The 24,705-nt window shown below is 40.7% G+C and overlaps 1 protein-coding gene across 10 annotated transcripts in view; it reads right to left on the minus strand.

Moving 5' to 3' along the window:
- Positions 1 to 1,792: 1,792 nt before the first annotated feature.
- Positions 1,793 to 24,705, minus strand: part of ARHGAP6 (Rho GTPase activating protein 6) — a 462,402-nt gene continuing 439,489 nt past the window's right edge. For 8 of the 10 annotated variants that reach the window (XM_070604437.1, XM_008524994.2, XM_070604441.1 and 5 more), the window contains 4 exons: positions 21,284 to 21,381; positions 9,360 to 9,628; positions 6,079 to 6,159; positions 1,793 to 3,796 (listed from right to left, as the gene is read on the minus strand). In XM_070604437.1, coding sequence (XP_070460538.1) covers positions 3,099 to 3,796; positions 6,079 to 6,159; positions 9,360 to 9,628; positions 21,284 to 21,381 — 1,146 coding nt within the window. In that variant the 3' untranslated portion in view covers positions 1,793 to 3,098. The remainder of the gene's footprint in view (positions 3,797 to 6,078; positions 6,160 to 9,359; positions 9,629 to 21,283; positions 21,382 to 24,705) is intronic. The other 2 variants (XM_070604438.1, XM_070604439.1) reach the window with 1 other exon arrangement.

Raw genomic sequence — 24,705 nt, forward strand, 5'->3', positions numbered from 1 at the left:
TCCATGACACCATCCATCACCTTGATTGTTCTGGAGAATTCCAACCTTTATTGGAATTGCCCTTTGGTTTGTACGTTTTCTCTTAACATTTGCTGCTGACTTAGTCCTATTTTAAAATTCTGTCCAGTCAAGATGTCCTGTTTTAATCTCTGTGTGACTTTTCTTTAGTCATTTCCTTTCCTTTCAGTTCAGCAGAGTCCACCTCCTGCAGTTTGCTTATCAGACAACATACACCACAGGCCTGGACTTTGTTCTGATGTCTCCTTATATTTAATCCCAATGCTGTTTCTCTGCCAAGCAGATGTGTATTAAAATGTGCATAAGAAAAGAAGCAAGCTGGACTTATCTAGAAATTTCCTCAATTTGCACAAACTCCATTGGTATGATATTTTTTTCTATACAAAACCACAACAAACGTATGTTAATAGCTACTTAGATGGATCAAGACAAATTCATATTTGCTCATTTCTGCCATCATCATTCTGGCCTCATTGCCAGAGACATAAAAACAATGATTGAGTATTCATAAATGCGGAGACATCTGCAGCACGTTGTACCTTTTTTCTTGCTTGTAGGCTCTCTTTGCTCACAGGAATGAGTGACTTGAACAGCTTGTTAAATGGCTTTGTCCAACTTGAAAGAGTTTATTTTTTTCTTGTCAGGTATTATGTCATTTACAAGGTGTTAGAAATGACTCCAATTTCCACTCAGGTCTTTGGGTCTCGTGTGTGTGTTTTAAAACAGCTTATTTTCAATGTGATAAAGGCATCTAAGAAACAAGCTTTCACTCACTAAGCTAAAGATATGGCTACTGGGCTTAAACCATACAAAGAGAAAGGGAGAGTGAATATTGCTTATTACCCACACATATGTGCACATGCATGCATGTGCGTGCACACACACAAGATTTAATTATTTAAAAAGTATTCTGAGCCCTGTTTTCTGGACTAACTATTCTAGGTCTGACTATTAAAGGACGGACATACCTTTAGTTACCTTTTGTGACACAGACATCAACCTCAGGGCCATTTGGTCTGGAAGTTTTAAAAAATAGAACTGTTACAGCAAGAATCTGGTGGGAAGGGGGTCCCATATATCAGGCAGTCCAGTCCAGAAAGGAGGGAAAGAACTGGCCAGACTAGGGTCAAATTCAAAGCCAAGAAAACTCAGGGTCAGCAGGAGTAGGAAGAGAGTGGGTGGCACAGAAAAGCAACTTGCGATACACAATCAAGTAGAGTTTGCTCTGAGTCTTGTTTACAACTTTTGGCTGCATGTGGGCAGCCAGGAAGATCTGGAAGCCTGCAGGCAAATCCTTCCCGAGTTCTAGCTGGTGGCAAAAGTGAGGGACCCAATGGCAGAGCATGAAGATATTGCAATCATTCTTCCAAGAAGAAACGCCCGATACCACTTCTAGACTTCACTATTTTGGCCCTGAAGCAAACGAAGCGTCTAAGTCCGACAGGGCAGATGTAACTGACAGGGATTGTGTTGGGCAACAGCTGTCCAGCAGGTAGGAAACCTGCGTTCCTGTCCTGTAGCAAACCACTTCCTCATTAACTGTTTCAACTGAGTGACACTCAGCCTTCACTTCCAACAAATGATTATCATGAATTTCTAAATGTGTCAGTGTCACTAGGGTGATGTCCCCAAGCCATCTATTTTTTACTAGCGCTTTAGCTGTGTATGTATAGTATTGCCATTATTTACCACACCTGGGCTTGAGGATAGTGAAGTGTATGTCTGCAATGGGGTGCGAGTTCACTCATTAGATTAAATGCCAGCGAACAAGGCCTTTGCTTAACTTTTTATTCATCATGGCACAAGATAGAACTTTAAGAAACACCACTGAAAATATCATCGCCAACATTAAGAGTAGCATGTTTTATAAAAAAATTCTTTTTCTATAATACACATTCCCTTATGAAGTGAAAAAAAATCTCATAAAATACTGAAGCGAATCGCCACCTGCTGGTCAAAAATGGCCTTGCAGTTGAAAAACTTGAAACTACTGAAGTACAGTAGGAGCATTTTACAATACACAAAAAATTACCAAAGAAGACATTTTCTCAGCCTTTGGCATGATGTAAATACAAAGCTGTGGTTTTTTTCCAAATATGATTTACTTTACAAAGCATTGCGTATAATTTGGTTAATACTGATTATGGGGCAAAAGGAAAAACCATGTTCTGTAATTTCAATACTCTATTTAGATTCTTAAACACTTTATAGTTGGATTCCAGTTTGTAGTTTTGAAAAATACATAAAAATTATACATTATAAATATATATTATATACGGTCTATATAAAATTGAATTTGACCTAAAATGGGAAGGACAACTTCTTAATTATTCTTTCTTTGTTAGGCACGGCCTTTCTCTTGTTTGATTAACTGAATCCTTTCTAAACAGATTCTAAAAATATATTCCATTATGTATCAAATTTAATATTTTCCTTAAAACACATTCAATATGAAAAAGCATTCTGTGACATTCAGTGACTTTTGTATCTCACTACTATATAAAAATATGGCTTCTCATATTCTGTTTTATTTTGTTTTGTTAGTGTTTTTCTTAGGCATTGAAGGAAGGGCTGTCCCTAGTTAAAAAGCTATGGCAAAAAGCACAGAAACCTGCTTGTGCATATTCTAGAACATTCTATAGAATCTCATTGCTTAGTATAAGTGAAGTGATTAAAAAAATTGTTCCTCTTGTTTTCTGTGAATATATCATATACGATTATCATACATAATCTGTTACAGAATACACAATAGTCAAAACTGAAGACACATAAATACAATTAAGCTATACCAAAGCAAGAGTTTTATCTTATACAGAGCCAATGTGAGTACTTTTTAGATCAGATACGGCTATCTGTTTATGTTTTTGTTTTTTCCTAAGGCTGGCTATACAATAGAACCTTATAAATGGCAAGGGTACTAGTTAGTGCTCTATAACTTTAAGTGAACTGAGTTTCTCTTGTGTTATTTTTTAAAAGTGTAAAAGAAAAACAATAAGTAAGTGTTCAATTGTCCAACAACTTTTTTCCCTACTGAGTGGAAGAAGGCTGTTTGGGATGTGAGGGCTTGAGCTTGGGTGGGCTCATACCAGTGTTTCCGGGAGGGCATCGGGGTTGTCGGTTGATAAGAGCTCCCAGATTTGCCACCGCTCTCTCTGCCAGTCGAGCCAGTTGGGTTCCCCCAAGGTCTTACTGTTTTGATCACTGGTCGGACTGGAGTAGGCGCTGCTCCGTTTTTGCTGGGCAGCCTGATGCTCTCGCTCGGCTGTTTGGCTTCCCTCTTGCAAAGCTGTTCCGGAGTCTTCTTCTGGTCTCTGAGGCCTCCACAATTGTGACTCTGCAGGCTGGTGGGACGACACTAAAGCTTGCTTCCCTGGACCAGGATAAGGAGGAGGAGGCCTCTTGTCATGCCTCACGCTCTCTTGAGGTCTCTGGTGCAAAGGCTTGGCTCGGCTCTGCGGCCAGGCCACATCCAGCTGGCCCTCGGTGAGGTCTTCGGCACTGCTGAGAGTCAAATACTGCTCCGCCCTTGGCGTGGCCAGCTTGGCTCTCCTGCTGCCACCCTGGATGTGGGATGTGTTGCAGACGCGGGACACAGGAGGGTGGGCCCTGCACTCCACGATGGTGGCTGTGGTCTGAGTCCTCCGAATGACCTGCGTACCACTGTCCAGTTCTGTGGGGCTCCCTTGCCACCGAGGCCAATTTGGGGACAGGTTCCCTTGAGAAAGGGAGCATGGCCCTGGTCGCAGGGAGCTGCTTTCAAAAATGTCTCCATAGGAACCTAGGAGATAGAGAAAAGCGAAAGAAATGGAATTAGCCTGTAGAAACCCTGTTGGGATGTCCTGTTATTTCCTTCCCACTGCCAACTTTGAAAATTGAAAAAGCACAGGATAATCTTAGCTGCCACTGTCTGAAGAAAAAAACTTCTGAGTAAAAGAAATGACAAGCACTTTTTGATTATTGGCACAATTCATATAGTAGCTCCAAGTACAGATGCCTAGACTCTGACAGGTTAGCTGTCAGACTAGATTAAATAGTGTTATTAAATGTGTTGTCACTAATTTCTGTCTCAGGAAATGTCCCCTCTACATGGCTATGAAAACTTTTCTGAACCCAGAAGGTGAAGGAAGCGTTCTCTTGTTTAGCGCAGTTTGCAGTCCAGAGGAGACAAAAATTATAATGTTTTTTCAGGTTAAGAAAAGCTTTTAGGAATAAATGAATTGAATCTAAAATGGCCCATTTGATGGCAGAAGATAATGAAGACAGCAGCCACTGTGTATATTCTACCACCGCCATTGTGGGAAGGACTGGCTCGCTGTTCACCAAATCTTCCCCTTTCCTTTCTGGATGATATTTCCAAGCCTCCCTTGCAGTCAGGAGGGCCACCTAAATGAGGTCTGAGCAATGAATGTGGAGAGATGTCATATGAGCCATTTCTAGGCCTGGTCTAATAAAAAACAAATGCATCCCTCGTCTTCCTTGCTCTCTCCCTTTGCTCAACTACCAGCCTGAGATGTAGAGACCCTGGAAGACTCCAAGGCCTCTGAGGATGGGGGAGACCCCAGCTAGATGGAACCTGGGCCTCTGAATGACTATGTGAAACAGAGCACTGCCATCTTTCCTTCCCCTGCATAATCCACAGTGGATTGTGATGTGAGGGAGAAATCAACATGTGACAGGTTAAGGCACTGACATTGAGAGGGTGTTCGTTACAGCAGTTAGCCTTCCCTAACTGATACAACTTTCTTCAGGAATGTGAAGGGAGAGTGAAACAGTACATTTCACAAGCAAATGAGGAGTTCTTGGGGCTCATCTCCCCAGACTTCTACTTTCCTATGGATCTGCCCTGTTCTCTCGCTTCTTAAAAAGTAGGTGGGGAAAGAGAACAAGATCATTTTTATCGGGGAGGAGGAGATATGAGCATTTACATAGAGACAGATCAGAGTTGAAACAGCAGAAGGAAAATGGAGCAGAACATCTTGGAACAGTTTATTCTTGGGAGAAAATGCAGTAAAGCATTTCATAGGATACAAAGAGATGTGGTTAGATAATGGATCAGTACTAAAGTCACCTGGATTAGAGGCATTAATTAAAAATGCACTGATGCACTGTGATTTAAAAAATAATATGGGAGGTGTCACAAAACAATGAGAAAAGGGACTATACATATACACACACACACATACACTTTCACATATATATACATAAACATTTGGAACAATAAAACAAAACAATTTACACATTTCATGCTATATATCAACATATACTCCAGATGGATTAGAGAATTAAGGGTTTAGAGGCAGCTCTGATAGCCTAGCAGTTAAAGTTCAGCACGCTCTGCTTCAGTGGCCCTGGTTTGGTTCCTGGGCCTGGAACCACACCTCTTGTCTGTCAGTAGCCATGCTGTGGTGGTGGCTCACATAGAAGAACTAGAAGGACTTACAACTACAATATACAACTATGTACTGGGGCTTTGGGGAAGAAAAAAAAAAAAAGAATTAAGGGTTTAAACAATGAAATACTACGGAAAAGTGTTATAGATGACTGATACTTAAGTAAAGATTAATTTGGTGAAAGAATTCAGAAAAAGTGATAGTGATAGACTTAATTATGTAAAACAAAAAATTAAAACTTCAGATGTCCAAAGGGGGGAAAAACGCAGGGGATAATATCAGTGGCAAACAATATGGACAAAGGGTTGATGTCTTTATTATATGAAGAGTTCATAAGAATCAGTTTAAAAGACACTAGCATGCATAAATAATCAGTGACATAAATGACAATTTGATGGGGAAATTCAGTTAATTAATAGAAAAACTGAAAAATAATGGTGAGAAAGAAATGCAAATGAAAATAATAAATACAATTTTGTTTTTTAAATTAGCAAAAGTGCAAACCCAGCGATTTGCTATACTGATGAGATAAAGTGACAAGGACAGTACAGTGAAATGCTGCATTTTCAGTAATATTTGACAAGCATGCAATATGATGATAGGCAAAAATTAAAGAGAATTAATTTTAAAAGTAAATGCAATAAATAGTGTTTTAAAAATAATACTTTACCTGTCATTCCTGGGTCTTTGGGTCCACTTTTTAATGTTGAATGCCAAGTTCCCCAGATATTGAAAGGCTCCTCTGACATATCTAGGAACAAGTGTATAAAAAAGGTAGGTAACTCACAATGAACATTTAAGGGCAAAAATCAATAAAGAAATATTTTATAATATTTCTTCTATGCAAAGTACTGTATTTGAGATTATGGTGAATACAAGACAGAATATAATGCAGAGCTGCCGCTCAGGAGACTTATTCCATTTGGAATTTACGAAAAGGCTCTTTCTATATCTGGTTGTGGTAGACAGAATAAGGGCTCTCCAAAGATGTCTATGTCCTAATCCCCAGAACTGTAAAGATGTTATATTCAAAAGGTACTTTGCAGGGGTGATTAAGTTATTGATTTTGTGATCAGGAGACTGAGTGGGCCTGATGTAACCATAAGGATTCTTTTTTGTTTTTTGAGGAAGATTAGCCCTGAGCTAACATCCACTGCCAAACCTCCTCTTTTTGCTGAGGAAGACTGGCCCTGAGCTACCATCCGTGCCCATCTTCCACTACTTTATATGTGGGACGCCTACCACAGCATGGCTTGCCAAGCAGTGCCATGTCCACACCCGGGATCTGAACCGCCGAACCCCGGGCCGCCAAAGTGGAACGTGTGAACTTAACCGCTGAGCCAGTGGCCAGCCCCACCATAAGGATCCTTACAAGAGAGAGGCAGGGGAGAAGATGCTACGTTGCTAGCTTTGAAGATGGGTGAAGGGGGCGTAAGCCAAAGAATGTAGGCAGCCTCTAGAAGCTGGAAAAGGCAAGGAAACAGATTGTTTCCTAGAGTCTCCAGGAGGGAACGCAGTCCTGTGGACCCTTTTTAGACTTCTGACATCAAGAAGTATAAGCTAATAAATTTGTGTGTTGTTTTAAACCACTGAGTTTGTTACAGCAACAATAGGAAACGAATACAATGGTGATGAGTAACAACAGCCTTCTAGGCTCCAAGCACATTAACATAGAGAGTGAGGAGCACTAGCTATAGTTTCTAAACTATCCTCAGGAATACTCGGCTATTGGCATCAACAGACTCATTCCTGCATGTATCCATTCATATATGCCCTTAGTCTATCTGTAAATATTTACAGAGTAAGGCACTATATTAGGCATTTTCACCATCTCATTTAATCCTCACTACAATCCTGTGATGTGATTATAATGACTACTTCTAGAAGCAAATGTCTACTGGGTGCTTCCCTGTGCTCAGCAGTTCTTATGCATTCTCCCATTTAATTCCAAGGAGATGCACTTGAGTCCATACAGATGTGGCAGGTAGTGAAAGGAGTAGGTGAGAAATGCACACAGCGTTACATAGCAACTATTATCGAGCACTTAATACGTGCCAAGTTTTCTATTAAGGACTTTACATGGATTAGCTAATTAAACCCTATGAATTAATACTGCTATATTCCTTGGTTTTCACGGGAGGAGGAAATGGGGCTCTGAAAAGTTCAATCACTTGCTTAATATCCTGCAGGTTGAAAGTGGCAGAGCAGTGTACGGGGACTCTAAATCTAGTGTTGTTGTCATTGGCTATTAACACTGCTTGCTTCTAGTTCCTTCAGGGTTATTTCCAAGGAGAGAGCCACAGGTTAGACAGGGTTGGTCAACCTCAGTACTACTGACATTTGCGGCTGGATCATCCTTTGTGGTGGGGCGTGCTGTGCACTGTGGGATGTTGCACAGCATCCCCAGTCCCTCCCACTAGATGCCAGTAGCACCCCTCCCAAGTTGTGACAAGCAAAAATGCCTCCAGACATTGTCACATGTCCACTGCGGGGGGGAGGGGGTGCAAAATTAAGAGCCACAGTGTCAGAGTTTGCCAAGATGCTGAAGAGATGGAAAGAGCTAACGTTTGCCTTAGTCTATCTGCTAATAAATTAGAGCTAATATGTATCTTAACCCACCTGTGAAAAAACTGTGAAGCAAAGACACTGACCCTGGGAGAAAAGAATTAAGCTTTCCTGGTGTGAACTTTTCCAAAAATATCTCTTTGAATCTGTATTTAGAAACCCACTATGCCACACCTTTCAGAATAGCAAAATTCTCTTCAGATTGCTTTTGTTGTTGCTGCAGAGAATATTAAATATAGAAAATGTGTCACTAATTTAAAGAGCAAAAATTATAGATCATTTATATATATCAGAAAGAGAATAGTTAAAGATCTATGATACATCAGTTTAATGGGACTATATCCTGGCCGCGAAAAATGTTAGCAAAATGGAAAATGCTTAAGGATATGATTTTAAGTAAAATAAGCTTAGCTCAAAAGCAGCTATATTATGAAAACAAATACATAAAATTATGTATGGACAAGGACTAGGAAAAATAAAGTTTCACATTTAACAAATAAATTTTGTGCCTGGTGGGAGCATGGATTACTGTTTTCATTGTAAATTTTTAAAATTATTTTTTGACATGGATATTTGTAAAATAAAAATAAACACGTCGTGATTTAAAAACACCAAAAAAAAAAAAAAGAGCCTTTTAACAGTGGTTCTTGGGTTTAAATTATAAATTTAAGATAAAATAGCAAGAATTTTTACTATGTCTTCCAATTATTACTTAGTGTCTCGCTGAGTCCTTGCCCTGAGGAATTACTGCGTGGAGGGAAAGAACAGAACCAAACATTCGGTGGTCAAATAGATTTGGTAAAAACTGCAAATCACACCCTCCCTCCCATTGTGGAAATTCATGGTGCCCATTAGCACTTTAAAGAGTTTGAGAAATTGTACAGTAGAGAAACCATTAGCTTGGTTAACCCAGCATTTCCCGGATGTATTTGACCATGAAGCCCTTATTTTGCCTAAAAATCTTAATCTCCCATGGAGACCTCTTTGGAACACGGTATCTCATTATATAGTAGGTTCAGCTTATTCTTTTTATGAAAGTAACAGCAACAATTGGGTGACTAGCAAATATACACCCAAATTCACTGGCCAGGATACACAAAGTTCTTCAGGTGCTGGAGGGAAAAGAGTCACCTGGGAATACCAGTGGCTTTCTGAGCATGAAACTGCTCCCCAGATATCTGAGTCTGCAGGGACCCTCCAAGCTGACAACTAGGCTCATCACACCTTCCTCTTCCTAGAGTAGGTCTACAGCAGGTACTCAGTAAATGCTCAATGAATTACAGAGATGTAAAACAAGGAAGGCATGGAGAGAAGGTCCAAAGTGCCCACTCCATGCCACATGCAATCAGAGTCACTGATTTGGCCAGCACTGGTCAGGCTCGTTACCTTTCCCAAGCCTTGGTCCAGGAGAACTCTCCCTTGACTTTGACGATGGCAAGTGGCCCACCAGCACATACTGTTCTGGCCCTTTGTAAACCTTCTCTGAGCCCCCCGAGGCCGCGTCCTCTTGCATAGCCAGCAGGGAGCGCTCAGATAGCACTGGGGAGTTGTTGTCATAAGGGGAGAGGTCTCCGCTGGAGGCCTTGTTGGAGTCTGTGGATGAGTGCCTTCCTCCCATGGAAAAGGAAACTTCCGACCGCAGCATGTCAGGGCTTCTGGCACAAGGAGACAATTACAGGTGCGTGAGTATGTTAACAATAGCGATCAGATTCAAACAATACAACCGTTACACAAATGACAGGAGGAGAATGCAAGGACACAGAGGCTGAAACAAAAAGACCTTTTGAGCAACGTTCCAAGACTTCTACATCAATAAGGTGAAAGCTTTTCCAGGAAATGGCCAGCAGAGGGCAGTAAAACCCAACAGATGTTACAGGCAATGTCACGGCGAAGGCGGGGAGGGTGGATGAAACAAGAGATGGATCCCTGTATTTTCCAAAGTGCATCGCTGAAATGCCTGTTGGTTTAATCCCTGTTCCCATCTTAAAATTGAAGTCTGATGCTCACTATCTGTTAAGTAAGGAAAAACTGGTAGATAACTCTTTTACTTTCCTTAATATCTTGAATTAAAAATAATTCAGATAAAAACTGATTGCAACTTTACATGAAGTTCATTACGACTTTATGGACAACTTTTCTCCTCCCACCCAAATACGCAGTGTAAGTGAACCCATCCTTCCTGTGACGACGAAGACGATGATGTTAATGATGCTGCTACTGGTGGGAATAATTGTTTCATGTATAAAATGGCTGAAAAGATAAATATATGACCACCACTAGAGTCCATTGTATTTAAATATACCCAAGATGATTCTACAAGGCACTAGTGCTTTTACAAGTTGATATAAGACATGCTAATTAGCATATCCATTACGTTTTACATGTGTATGAGTTGTCACAGCAACAGAGATAACAGTGAAAACGTGAGTGGAACAGGAAAACGAGACCATTAGGAACATGAAGAGAGTGTTCGAAGTCTTACCTGGGAACATCTGTATTTTCTACCTTCCTCAAAACAGTGGCCCTGACAACATCTTAAAGGGAAATGATCATAGGTTGATTAAAAGTTCCAGAACCTGCTTCTGTTTTCCCCCCTACTTCACTTCTCTTTGCTTTCTTTTGGTTTAATTTTTCAAAACAAATCCTCTGTTACCTTAAAGAAGGTAAACACATGCCTGAGCGATCCTTTCCTAACCAAATGGAACACAGAGGAATGCAACACAGAGGAAGTGCACTCAGAGGGGCTCGAGCTTCATCTGTGGTTTCCAGCAGGGGTCAGTGTCCATGGGGAAGCAACTCAGCATCTGTGACATGCCTCGTCTGTCACTCAGGCAGCCAAGGGCTCGAGCACTTTTTGCTGAGGGAATTTCTTACACACATGGAATAAATAAGTCCTTTCCTTGCCTCCTCTTTAAACAGATGACAGATAATCTTATGGGAAAAGAGTCAGAGGACAACCACGAGGATGATTTTCCAGAAACATTAGGCTTCCAACGAATGAAGGAAAAATAAAAGGAACTTACGACGTCTGCTGGAAAGTGGAGAAAAAACTATTCAATCTACATATCTAATTAAAGGGGAAAAAGTCCCCCTAATTCTAGTGGAGGGAACACAAAATAAAACAAACGGACAGACATCTGTCTTCATGGGTTCGACTCTAGTTGAGGAAACTTTACTATGAAAATGAGAAAAATTGAATGTGTTGAACTGGTAGCTGCACAGAGCTCAGCTCAGAATCAGGGTTCTATGTTGTGACGACTGCTAGAAAATATATTACCGGGCTAATTTCAATTGTTTTCTCTGTTTAGTTGACATTTTTTCCACTCATTAATGAAAATGTGTTATGTTTACTCAGCAAGAGTAAGTTATGGTGTTATATCAATAATAGTGGGTATATAAAGCCTTATTTTATGGACGTTTTAAAGAAAGTCAAGAAAGTTCATTAGCCAAAACAAAATACCTATCAAGGCTACGAATGCTTTTCTGCCCCCTCTCATTGGGAGGAAAGTTTTGGAAAGGTCATATTTTAGCTTATGGAGACCCCAATAGTTCTGTCTCATGTCTTGCTCATCTGTCTTACAAAACATATAGAAGAGAATACATTCGACAAAATATTATAAGATTCAGCCAAGAGTTATGTGCACAAAGAAAGATACCCTATGGAAGAAATTTCTCTTAAGTCTCAGTACCAGGGAAATTTGGGTTTCTAGCAAGCAAGGGTATTTTTACCTTACGGAACCATGCATCATGTAATAAATAATGTATCTGTCTTTGCAATTCCTTGGCTCCAAGGAATTGGGGCTCCCCTCGAGTTGGTGTATTGAGCCTTGTGGCATGCCTTTCTGTGTTTCACACCCCAACTGTACCTCATCCTATTACTCTTTCCATTGTTTCTCTTTCCCTAGTCTCTCAAATTACTTACTACAATATCATTCCACTTTACATATTTTTGCAAGCTGCTTCAATAAATAGTTTTTAGACTGATATACAGATGGGGAAATCACACCCACATTAATTGTTGGGGTTATTGAAAAGGCAGTGTGCTTCATGAGAATATGTAGTTTGGTTAAAACAAAACAAAGTAAAACAAAGAACAATAATAACAATAACATGTATAACCGAAGCTGCCACATGATTTTTTCCTCCATTTTCCTGGCTGTGATCTGATGAAGTAGAGGTGAGACAGGAGGAGGTGGAGGGCCGTTGTTCCTTTCTTCTGTTCTTGGGGCTGACTCTGCAAAGTCTCACACAGTGGTACTGACACAGCACCATCCACATCACCTGGGAACTTGTTGGAAATGCAAATTCTTAAGCTCCATTCTGGACCTACTGATGAGACTGGCTATAATATGCGGAGCTCAGTGCAGAATGAACAGCGGGGCCCTAAGTTAGAAAATTATTAAGAATTTCAAGATGGTGACAGCAGATTATTAAGCCAAACACTGGCTTCTTCTGTGTGGGGTCCTGTGCAACTGTACAAGTTGCAGCCAATGAAGCTGGCTTTGCCTACTAAAAGGAAATCTCGGAAGTGGGGCTAACAAACTGTGTTGTAAAAAGCCCCCCAGGTAATTCTGATGCATGGGGAATTTTGAGACCCTCTCATACCAACCCTACTCTCCCTCCCTCAATCCATAGATGTGACAGTGGGCTAAGGATCTACTGATTCAAATCAGGAGGGAAACCACAGAAAGTGGCCAAAAGCTCAGCACTAGCTGGCAGTGGGGACAAATGTGTTGGCCTTGACTTTGAGGTGGCTGGGCCCCGAGCTGAGTAAAGGAGGAGAGTATGCCCATCCCAGCCAGCTCCAGTCAGTAGGATACAGATAACTGAATGTAGTCTGGTTATGGATCAGAACATGTTAAGGTGAGAGAGGGGCAGGAGAGGCCAACCTGTCTTTCTCTGCTCTTCTGGTTCATTCTCATAAGCCAAGCCACCAAAGTGACCACAGCTGGGGGCCCAATTAGGGGAGAACCTGGAGGAGGCGGCCAAAGCTAATCCCTGGAGGTAGAAGTGGATGAGATGTCTCACAGTTGACACGGGCCATGAACCTCCTCATGGTGGCTGGAGTCACAGCCAGGGACACGAGCCGATGGGGCTGTGCAATGAGAGGTGATGCCTTCTTTTCCCAGCCACCCAGCATGTCTCGGCAATGGAAGAGGATACAGCTTGAGTAGACATGGCAAGCAGCTTGTGAAACACATTTATGTGAAATCACTCCTTGGCTTGTGAGAAGAGTAAAAGTTGATGTTTATACAGAGATCATTATGTGGCAGGCACTGTGCTAAGCTACTGCTAACAACTCTCCTTGTTCCTGATCATCACAGTCTAGACATGACTGAAAGAAATGAGATGGCTAAATAACACGTCTTTCTAGCAGTAGAGGCAGTAGAGGTTGAGACCCTTCACAAATTTATTTGATAAATAGTATTCAATATTATTGAAAATCAATAGTAAAAGGGTATATCTTATATTTAGAGTTGTTGGCCTTTTTAAAGGTTTGAAGTATTTCCTATCTATCATTTTATTTTCTCAGCAGAGGTCAGTAGGGTCGTGGCCAAATTTGCCTAAGAACCCATGTCCAAGAATTGTCTTTCCATAAGAGACAACCAACTAATAAACAAAACAAAATTATTTTATTCATGCCTCAGGACTCTCACTACAACATAGGCAGTTCAGAGTTTTAAAAAATTTAGTGTCATTCCATTGCTTTATCATTAAATCTATTGGAAACAAATCCAGAACCCTTCTTTTGGGTATCTCTGAAAAATGAGCCAAGCAGCCACCAATGTCATCTCTGATTTGTCTCTGAGATGATCTAACTCTATAAAGACAATTTTAAGTTCAGTGTTCCAAGTAAAGGCAATAAAATATTCATGTATTTATGTATATAAAATATTTACTCTAGCCAGTGATTTCCTAGATGAGAAAGAGTTTAAAAGCACATAGGGCCCTCTCTCTCTCTGTCTTGGAATTTAATGGACTGAGGTTAGGATTGTTGAGTGGATAGGTTGCCAGTTGACATGGGTTTGCCTCCATGAATGGAGAGGTTCCCCATTAGACCTGAAAACCCTAGGACCATCCACAGCATGCATGGCCAGTCTCAGCTAACCAAATAAGCATGAGATGGACATGGAGAGCGAATCACTTTCTCACCCTTAGCTGGTCCCTCCAGGTCAGGGTGTAAACACGCTGGCAGGGTACTGTGGGCAGGCCTGTACTGCAGCCGGAAGCACAGAACTTGTTCTGCGGATAAATGGAAAACTCCGGTTCAATCACCGGATGTGGCCAGCCCAGACACTCGGTGAGCTACTCCAGTGAAAAACATCCTTGGAGATTTCAAACTTGCGTTGGCTTCATCCTTGGCTCAATCCTTCAACTGATAAAGCTCAGTCTGTTGGAACTCAAAGCACATAACCATCTTGAATGATATTAATTCTACTGGCAAAGGAATCCACTGCCACAGCAGTTCTGTATTTATGGAGGATTTTCACATTAATCACGCTCAGTTCTGCAAAGCATCCCTTACACAGAATCCTAGGAACAAAGGCACCTCACGCCAAACAGACGCTGACATGGATCCAAACTCCCCACCAGATGAATCCAGCACCCTGGACATTAGAACTTGTCCAGGGCTTTTGTGAAATTTCACTCATTTTTAGCTCTTATAAACTCCCTCCTAATAGCCCTGGCATATGCAGGCATTTATGACAGATGAAAAGAAAAAAATGCTGACTGTATTAATTTTACTTACTGTATGCCTGATAAAACATCTTCAAATGAATATTTTGCAAGTTTATAAAGAAGTTGTGAATCACAGGAAGTGTGTTGAAAGAAAGACATGGTGCGATAAATTCTCCCTCTGTCTTGAATTGCCTTTCCATAGAAGGCACATTCACACATTTTGAAATTTTTCATTATGGAATTCTCTATTCCACATATGTTTTTCCTAAAATTGTCTGGCTGAAAAGGCTTTCTTGAATGGAGCGTGTGTGTGTATGGTTAATGTTTCATAATTTCCAAGGAACCAGGATAGAATGACAGTTGAGGCCACCAGCTACTGCCAGTCAATAGGATTCACTGCTGTTATACTATACTGGAAAAGTGTGATTTCTTGTCCCTGAAAATTTCCTGAGAACTTTTCTGGTTTTACAAATCCTAATAAAAGGAAAACAGAAATTATAGTTCATCTTGTAACACTTCAAGGTTTTGTGGAAGAAGATATTTTTAATAACAATCTTTGAAAGATTAAAATAAATTATCTACATGATAATTCATGGTTAAAATAAGTTATCTACATGATTTAAGTGCGATGCCTTTAAATTATAAGAAGGCATAATGCTCCACCATCGTGAAGAAGATAGACATTATTCAACAGGAGGAACAGCTGGCTCAACAAAACAATTACTTTCCGGTTCGGAAATTTTATCCTTTGAGACAACTATGAGTCTTCCTTCACAGTACTGACTGGCTGGCCACCAGTTTCGCTATTTTGGGGGGTAATTTCAGTGAAAACTTTCTGAAGGCCATTAACAGAATTAAATACAATGAAATTTTAAAATATATACCTATGGATTTGGTTTATCCATATTGGCCTTCTTCCCAAATGCAGTTAAAGTTGTTGTACATTGATTTTGTTCCCAGAGCATAATAGGGAAAATGCTCTCCTTAGCCTTGTATACCATATAGGTATACCATATAGGTATACACGGTTTTATGTAATTTTTTTTTTTTTAGGAAAATTAGCCCTGAGCTAACATCTGCCACCAATCCTCCTCTTTTTTGCTAAGGAAGACTGGCCCTGAGCTAACATCCGTGCCCATCTTCCTCTACTTTATATGTGGGACGCCTGCCACAGCATGGCTTGACAAGGGCTGTGTAAGTCTGCACCAGGGATCCGAACCGGCAAACCCTGGGCTGCCAAAGCGGAACGTGCGAACCTAACTGCTGTGCCACTGGGCTGGCCCCTGGTTTTATGTAATTTTTTAACGGTTAATTTTTTCCCTAGAACATTAAAGCAGTTGAAAAATTGAAAAGTAGGTATATTAGAACTTTCAACATTATATTAAGTTTAAATGATTTATTTCTGCCCAAACAGAATTTTATTACTATTTTAATTCACGTTATCTTAATTAAAAGTTATTTAAGACTATCACTTGGTCCAAAGAAATTGTCAAATGTAGCAGTTCTCTCAGTTGAAAATGAGATAGTCAAAGAAGTCTATTTTCAAAGCATTATTGATGTGTTTACTTCCATTTAAGCCAGGGGCACATATTTTACCTTTTGTTTCAGTCTCCAGTATGGCTTGGCATGGCACTAGCCTTTTAAACATTTTTTGCTATTTTGTTCACCATAGATTTTTGGCATTAACTTTGACTTTTTAAAAATATTAGAGTTCAATATTGCTCATTTCGATTACATAGTTTTTAAAAAAATTTTGCACCTAGATGAGCACCTCACTCTCCTCACCCTAGCCCCAGCCCCGCGATGACACTTCTGTTCAACACACCTTGTCCTCTTGATTAACCTTCCATTCTCATCCCCTATTTCCTTACACCCCTAAATCAAAGGAAGGATATCTATTTTAAGTCTCTCTAAAGAAAAGCATATAATTCTAATAAATATACCAGACAAGCAATTAAAAACCTGGAAGTCTTGCATTGTTACTAATATAAATCTCTTCTAATCTCTCTTTAGCATTCCATTTTAGTTGAAGCCAAAAATGTAAGTAGACAAGCACAAGAAAAAATAATGAACCCTCCTTTCACTCCTCCAATTCCGTTGTTGCATAAAGAAGAGGAAAACTCAAACCAAAACATTAAATTCCCAAATATCACTAAATGTTTGATCTTTCAAAACAGAAATTATAATAAACATGTTCCTGTTCTCAGTTCTACACTCTTTTGAAAATTTACTTTCCACTCGAAATAAAATCTTGTGCAGTTTCCACGTGGAGCACAGAAATCTAAAGCTTTCTTTAGGTAAGTGAACTGATGGTAAAGAATGGAAGCTTCAGGAAAAACCCCAAAGGGTCAGAAGAGAATAATGTGGGAGATCATGCGTCACTGCACGGAAGATATTCATTTTAGAAGATACTGCTGCTTCCCGCTTGTCGTCTTCCTGCAAATCCTTTCACTTCTTACCTTTTATAGCCCAATTCTCAACCTTTTAGCTGAGTTTTCACTAAACAAAGTCTTCAAAACAAGAATTCTATCCATTCACATTGTGCCATGGCTTGTCCAGGCCCTCTCTTTCATTCCCTGTGAACATGCAATCGCCTCCAGTCCCTCCTGAAATCTGTCTGGCCTAGTGTGAGCAGGTCATGTTCCCACTTCAGTGCCTTTTCATCCTCATCCCTCTCTCTTTTCCAGAACCCACATCGTCATCCTGATGCCGATTAGATCAGGCATGTACAGGTGGGCTTTGCCTTTAGACACAGCCACAACTCAACATGGATGGGTTCTCTCTTGTGCCATATTGCCTTCATAGATCGCTATCTTGTGGATGGCAAGATAGAATCTAGTGATGCCCAAGTCTTTGGGAAGTAGTTGTAAATAAACAAAATGGTGAAATTTGAAGTAATGTGATAGTAATTGCTAACATTTATTAAAAACCAGATACTATTCTAATAGCACAACAGTTCTATAAAGTAATTTCTAGTTTAGATGAGAAAATTGAGACAGAAAGAAATGAATTTATTTACCCCAGACCACAGAGCTAATAGCAGTGGAACTGGAATTTGAACTCAGACGAGCTAGCTCTAGATTTTATGCTATACAGGCACGCGCCATTGATAGATAATTGACATACCAATATAGCCAGCATCATCTGGCATTTGGGGTACTGTAATTTGTCACCCTTGTAATCTATCATTATTGTAATCTATCGTCATTGTAATTCACTGTCACTACTTCCTGATTTAAGCACTGTCACTGCTTCCTGATTTAAGCGCCACCCCGCAGCCTGCCATTTAAGAGCTTCTGCTTTCTGTGCCAGCCAGCCTCTTTTTTGTGCCCACAGCTAGCCAACATATTTACTGTTATGTCTAGACCCTGCTTCAAGCTCCCCGAACATCTGGGCCCTGGTGATGCTTCTCCAGTCTTCAAAGTTCACTGCAAATCCTTGCTCTTCTCAGAAGCCATGCCTGAGACTGCATCCAAGTCACATCTCTTTCTCTTCTCCAAACTCCAAGTGGATTTATGGTCTGGGGTATTGGTTCCCTTCCTTTGTCAACACAAAAAACCCTTTTTAATGTCAAAAACCACCTGCCTCGAATCCCCATGTGATAGTAACTACGCAGTATCTACTGTGGAAAATCTAAGTCAGAGGTTCTTACACCTGGATGCTCAGTAGAACCACATGGGGAGCTTTTAAAAAACCCACTGTCCAGAGTGTACCCCAGAAGGAAGGAATCAGACTCTGTAGGGGTGGCATCCAGGTGTAGTGGTTCTTCAAGTTCCCCAGGTGATTAGAATAGGCAGGCAAGTGTGAGAACCAATGGCCCAGCACATACCATTTTGCACTCTGTGACATACTTAATAACACGCCTCCTATTGCTTTGACCCTTGTGGGCCTCCTTCAGCAAGTCTACAAGCTCTTAAGGTCAAGAACATTCCTTGATATTTTAAGCTTTCATTACTCAGTGTGGATCATGGACCAGCCGCATCACAGCATCATCTGGGAGCTTGTTAGAAATGTGGATTCTCAGACTTCCTTTCCCAGACCTAGTGATTCAGAAAGAGCATTTTAACAAGATCTCCTGGTAATAGTTTGAGAAGCACACATTTAAGGCACAAAGAGACTGCCTATAGCTTGAGAGGTAGAACTCTCAAGCCTCAGAAGGCCATTAAAAGTAAATATATATTTATTTATTTGTGTATGTATCTTTTCTTCATGACATCATTATCAATCTTCTGGGCTGTTCGTTGGCCTGTACTTAGAGGGAAAAAAACCAAACACTTCCTTCTCCTTCTTACTAAGAAAATCTTCTCCAAATGTTTTCTATTTGATAACGCTAGTCTCTGACATCCACAGAGCTCCTGTGAGCTCACCTCCCTTTCTTTGAAGTCCTGACACTCACCTAAGATCTTGTTCTAGGGTCAGCTTCCTAGACCTTACACTTCTTATTCTTTTAGGGATAGGGAACAGAAGAAGCTGGACAACTGTATCACTTGGGATGGGCTTAATATGCACACTTCCTCCTTTTCCTAAGAGTAGAGAAAGGAAGGTTCGCTTCTTGGCATTTATATGCAAAGAGTGTACTTGAAAACCACAAAAAAATAACTTCTACCCACCATTCTTCATAGTATAATATTTATATATTTTTAAATGTCATATAAAAGCAGAAATTCAGCAAGTCAAAATCAGTGGTTTTTTAGGTGTGTATTTTCTAGCTTTCCCACAGAGTACCCATGAAATGTTATAAATGCAGCTTAATGAGGGATTCACAAATAGAAATGCTGCCATGTCTGTTTTTTTTTGTGCAGAGGAGAGAAATAAGTAAGTTCCTTAAAATTCTGGTGATACAAGATCTACTGTGAAGAAAAGCCATTTGTTAGTTTAAATTGGAACTTAGACCTAGATGACAGTTAGAAATCTAACAAAAATTTAAGTGAGCCCAATTCTCTAATATGAAAAGCACAACCGTGAAATGCCAGTCCATTTATACAATTTGATTGTATTTTTATTCACTCATGGCTCTTGGGACTTGAATTCAGGTAGAACATCTTATTTGAACCGGAATTGGTCCTGATAATTATTGGTACAGAGATGGATTTTTAAAAGTGCATTTGAAAGGATAATCCAATTAAAAATTCTTCCCTGCAAGAAATAGAGTGAAGCTGAATTCAGCAGTATTATTAATGTAATGACCCAGGAAAGAAGGAGGCCTGAACAATTTCCTTTCACCAATGAAATTTCCTTTCACCAAATTTCTCTAAAGAATATAATTTTTCTGTTGTTTTTTGAAGAAGATTAGCCCTGAGCTAACATCTGCTGCCAATCCTCCTCTTTTTTTGCTGAGGAAGATTGGCCCAGAGCTAACATCTGTGCCCATCCTCCTCTACTTTATATGTGGGAGGCCTGCCACAGCATAGCTTGATAAGTGATGCATAGGTCCACACCTGGGATCCGAATCAGTGAACCCCAGGCTGCCAAAGCAGAGCATGTGAACTTAACCACTGCACCTCCGGGCCAGCCCCAGAATACAATTTTTTTACATATGAAACAGTTTTAAATGAAAATTAATATATCAAATTCAACTTAAGTATAAGGGAACAATTTAATGTGTCAGTGTTTCTAAGATACCATTGAATAAGACATACCATTACTTTATATATGACTAAGAAAAAATGCTATGAATTAAATTAGGACACGCCATTGATTATAAGATTAATCTCAATCTCAGAGATGATAAAACAGGGGGGAAAATGTGCCTTAGAATTGTCGAAATTCAGTAGATTAAATGCACAACATAAATGATAGTTTCACGAGAGGATAACGACAACTTTTCCTGTCACAAATTTAAGGTTTGGGGTCATGGTGGCAACATTGCTTCTGGTTAATGATGCAATATTACCCCCTTAACTGGCTTTGCCAAATGCTCAGCACCCCCATACACTTTGCCTCTGCAGCAAATGGTTGAGATTGATCATAAAATCTGACTAATGCAAAAATTCAGTTCTCCTCCTTTGGGGGCAAAATGGTGGCAAACCATAGCCTACAGCATGGCTTGCATTTAACTCATTGCAAACATGGGTGCACGTGGAGACCAGGGTGCATTTTTATCAAAAGAATGCTAGCCATAAAGAATGGGAGAATCAAGAGGGTGCACACCTCTAATTTCAAATGGACACCTAGGCTTTGGCTGAGGCCTGTCTTGTGGTTTGGTCATGCGTTGCTTATGCTGGTAAATGACACATGTAAGATGCGTCCAGGCACAGCCTTAGCGGCCCCTAGTAAAGTTATGAAGATTCTAGAGGAAGAAGCACTGATACACATCATAATTGGTCCCTTGAGTTTCTTCCCAATGATTTAGTGCTTTTTTTTCCAGTAAACACAGTCAAAAGACCTCAAGGGGCTAGAAAAAGCCAAAAAATAAAACAGAAAAATCCCCTAAAGCAGTTTCTAATTTAAGTGGATTGGTAAGACTGAAGTATTTTCTGGTTAGGTGGACCCATCAGATTTGCTAGGAAGTTGCCAAAATTCCACTTCAAGTAACCCTGCGTGGAGTTATGTAAACCTTTGTAATTCTTTAGAAACGGAAATAGAAATCCCCAGGGTGGCTCCAGCAGATGGAACAACTGGGTACTCACGATGATTGGGAGGCCTTTCTTCTGAGTAAGTAGTCCACCACGTCGGGATCGGTCTCCAACAGGCTGATCAGCACTTCGTTCTGGAGATCCGGGGGAACCTGGAGGGGCACAATGGTGAGGCATAAATAAAACTGCTCCAGAAAGAGGCAAACCATGGTCATTGGCAACTTTACAACAGCATAAAATGGAGCCTTAAAAGTCATAAGAGAACAGAGTGATCCATTGGTTAAAACCAAACCTACACCGACCCATACAGCCAGTTTAATTCTTAGGACAAACTGGATGATTACCAAATAGGTATGTTCAATCCAAATTGTCGCCCCTCTTAGGACTGGAGATAGAGCCTAATCATTTGGATACCTCTGTTGTTCTGACTAGATTTTCTTGGCTTTGAATAAGCAAAACGTCATGGTTAAGAGGAATAGTGTTGATAATTTATTGTCCAAAAAGGGACACTTTCTAGAGTTCACATTTATAACTATGCCAAGGCAACAGGCATAAATTATGACTGTCTTGGGCATTTCTGGAACATAGGATCAGTTTATTAAGAGGATAGGCCCTTGAGCCAGACTGCTTGTGTTTGGGTCCTGGTTCCAATTACTAGCTGTGGGACCTTCGGCAAGGTATGTAACCTTTCTGGGTCTGAGTTTCCTCATCTGTTAAATGGCGGTAAAAATAGTACTCACCTCAAAGTGTTGCTGTGGTGATTAAATGACTTGTTATATATTGAAAGCTCAGAACAGTACCTGGCAGATAGCAAATACTAAAAAAAAAGTGCTGACTACATTTGCACATGTCATTTTCTCTTTCAGTGCCTCCTTTCACTCCTTTCTTGGATCCTGGTCCACCAACAATTAAAAGTTTCTCGCCTAGAATTTGACAAGGCATTCACTAGAGTTCTAATGATGAGCATCACATGTTTCTTTAAGCCTAATCCACAGTGCATTAGAGGATGACCTTACAATCCTAAATCACTCATGTGGAAATGTTGTATGAGAAAAGGCTAAACTCAGCTCCAATGGTTTTCTACTCTGTAAGGCGCCGGTAGCTCAACCAAAGGAAATTCAAACTATTGAGAGAATAAATTTTCAGTCTGATTCTCTCACATGTGGGCTCAGAGACAAGACTCTTAAAAACTGCAGGGACAAGTTTTCTGAGAATAAGTGGTTGGTGGAGAATTTGCCTCCTGCCTCTTGCAGAACTCAATTCTTCTTGAGTTCTGAGAAGCTGGAAACAATTTTATTAATAAAAACAGGGATGAGAAAGCAACAAAATGCTTCCCTTCTCTCATAAATCTGCTCCTCCTACTTCATCCTGAATCTTCATTAATGACATTGCCAAACCCTAGTCACACAAATTCAAAATCTGGGTTGCATTCAAGCTTCTTGTGTCCTTTCTTCTCCCTGTTCAGAGCCAGGAGATCTACTTGATTTCATCTCCACGATGCCTGTTACTTCTTTCTTCTATCTTCCATTCCCATTGCAATGATTCAAGTTTGAGCCCTCAGTACCCCTTTGTAGTGGTCATCTCGTGGCCATTACCAGCCTTCGTTTCCTTCTTCTCATAACAGTCATAACCCAAGTTCCCCCTGGAAAACCAACTGCTCCCCAACCCTTAGCTCAATGGTGAAGTATAACCTAGTCTAAGCCAATGATCATTCCATTCTCAGACTACTATGGTTGCCTGAGCAATGGGAATACGACTCCATTAGAGGCAGTGAAAAGCTGTGAGTATTTCCCTGAGACTTCTGAGAGAAAGGATACAGGGCCTGTAGCCACAGGGGGCCTGAGGATTGTGCTGACAATTAAAGAAACAATAACAAGAAATGGAGATAAAGAAAAAGAGTCTCTTGACATCATTTGAATCCTAGGTAAAGCTATGCCTGAAGTCTTACAGTATTTGCTTTTGGATTGTTCAGCTATGTGATTCTCCAAATTCCTTAAGCTAGTTTGAGTTTTTAGTTGAAAAGAAAGGTGCATCCTTGGTGGGCCTTTGAGGCAAGAGTTTGCTAACTTGTGTACTATCTATTTCCTTCAACGTGTGCATCAAATTTCTTCTCTGCCTGGTTGTCAGAGTGCTCTGATCAAGATACTCACTTGCTCAAAAAACTCTCTCTATCCCTACAGCTGAAGCCCTCTGCTTGCTTTCCTGGCCCCAATCTGAATTCCCCTACAGCTGAAGCCCTCTGCTTGCTTTCCTGGCCCCAATCTGAATTCCCCTACAGCTGAAGCCCTCTGCTTGCTTTCCTGGCCTCAATCTGAATTTCCCAATTTTTCCCCTAGCAGTTATCCTCACACACCCTCCACTTCAGCACCAGTGCACTTCTCACTCTGGCCTTTTCCCACCTCATTCCTTTAATTCATTACATAAATATTTGGTGAATGCTTACTGAGTGCCAGGCACTGGATGCTGGGATTCATCTACAAACCAAACAAACAAGAATCCTTGTCTCCTTGAAGCTGACAATGAATATGGGAAGACTGGCATTAAACAAATAAAGAAAACACAGCATGGATCACATGGAGAAAAACAAAGCGAAGAAGGGAGATGGAGAATGCTGGGTGGGGAGAGTGCAATTTAAATAGGATAGTCAAGTCACAGAGAAACTGACATTTTAGCAGAGAACTGAGTTTGATAAAGGAATTGGAGAAAATCATTCTAAGCAGAAGGAAGAAAAAATTAGCAAGATCTTCAGACAGAAGCAGTGAGGAGGCCAGTGAGGTTGAAACAGAGTGAGAGGAAGGAGGTGAGTGGTAGGAAGTGTGTCAGGTAGCCAAGGTCAGATGTTGTGGAGTCTTATGGGTCATAATAAGGACTTCTGCTCTCAATCTAAGTGGGCGGGGAGCCACTGGAGGTTTCGAGCAGAGGATTAACATGAATTGTCATCACTCTGGCTGCTGAGTTGACAGTAGATTGCAGGGAGGCAAGGGGTGATACAGGGAGTGCAGATATATCCAGAAGAGAGACGATGGAGTGCTGAAGCAGAGTGGTGAGCTGTTGAGAAATATTTGGGTCCTGGAGATAGTGAAGATAGCGATGATAGCATTAGCTAATCTGTTGGGTGAAGAAAGAAAGAGAGAGGGAGAGGGAACAGGAGAGGGAGAATACGAAAGAATGACTTCAATGCTTGGGGCCTAGACACATGGAAGGATGGGGTTGCCATTGACTGGTATAGAGAAGCTGCAGGAGGAAGAGGCTGGGGGTCACAATTAGGGGTGTAGCTTTGATATGATAAGGGTGAGAGAGGCCTGTGAGACACACAAATAAAGGAAAGATCTAGTAGGCAATTGGGAATAAGGATCTGGGGTACAGGGAGCAGGCCTGGGCTGGACATAGAAATTTGGGAGACACATATAGATGGCATTTAAAGCTCTGTGACCAAACGCAATGGCCTGAGAATGAGAATGGAAGAAAAGAAGGGG

This window comes from Equus przewalskii, chromosome X, assembly GCF_037783145.1.
Source record: "Equus przewalskii isolate Varuska chromosome X, EquPr2, whole genome shotgun sequence".
Classification (NCBI taxonomy): domain Eukaryota; kingdom Metazoa; phylum Chordata; class Mammalia; order Perissodactyla; family Equidae; genus Equus; species Equus przewalskii.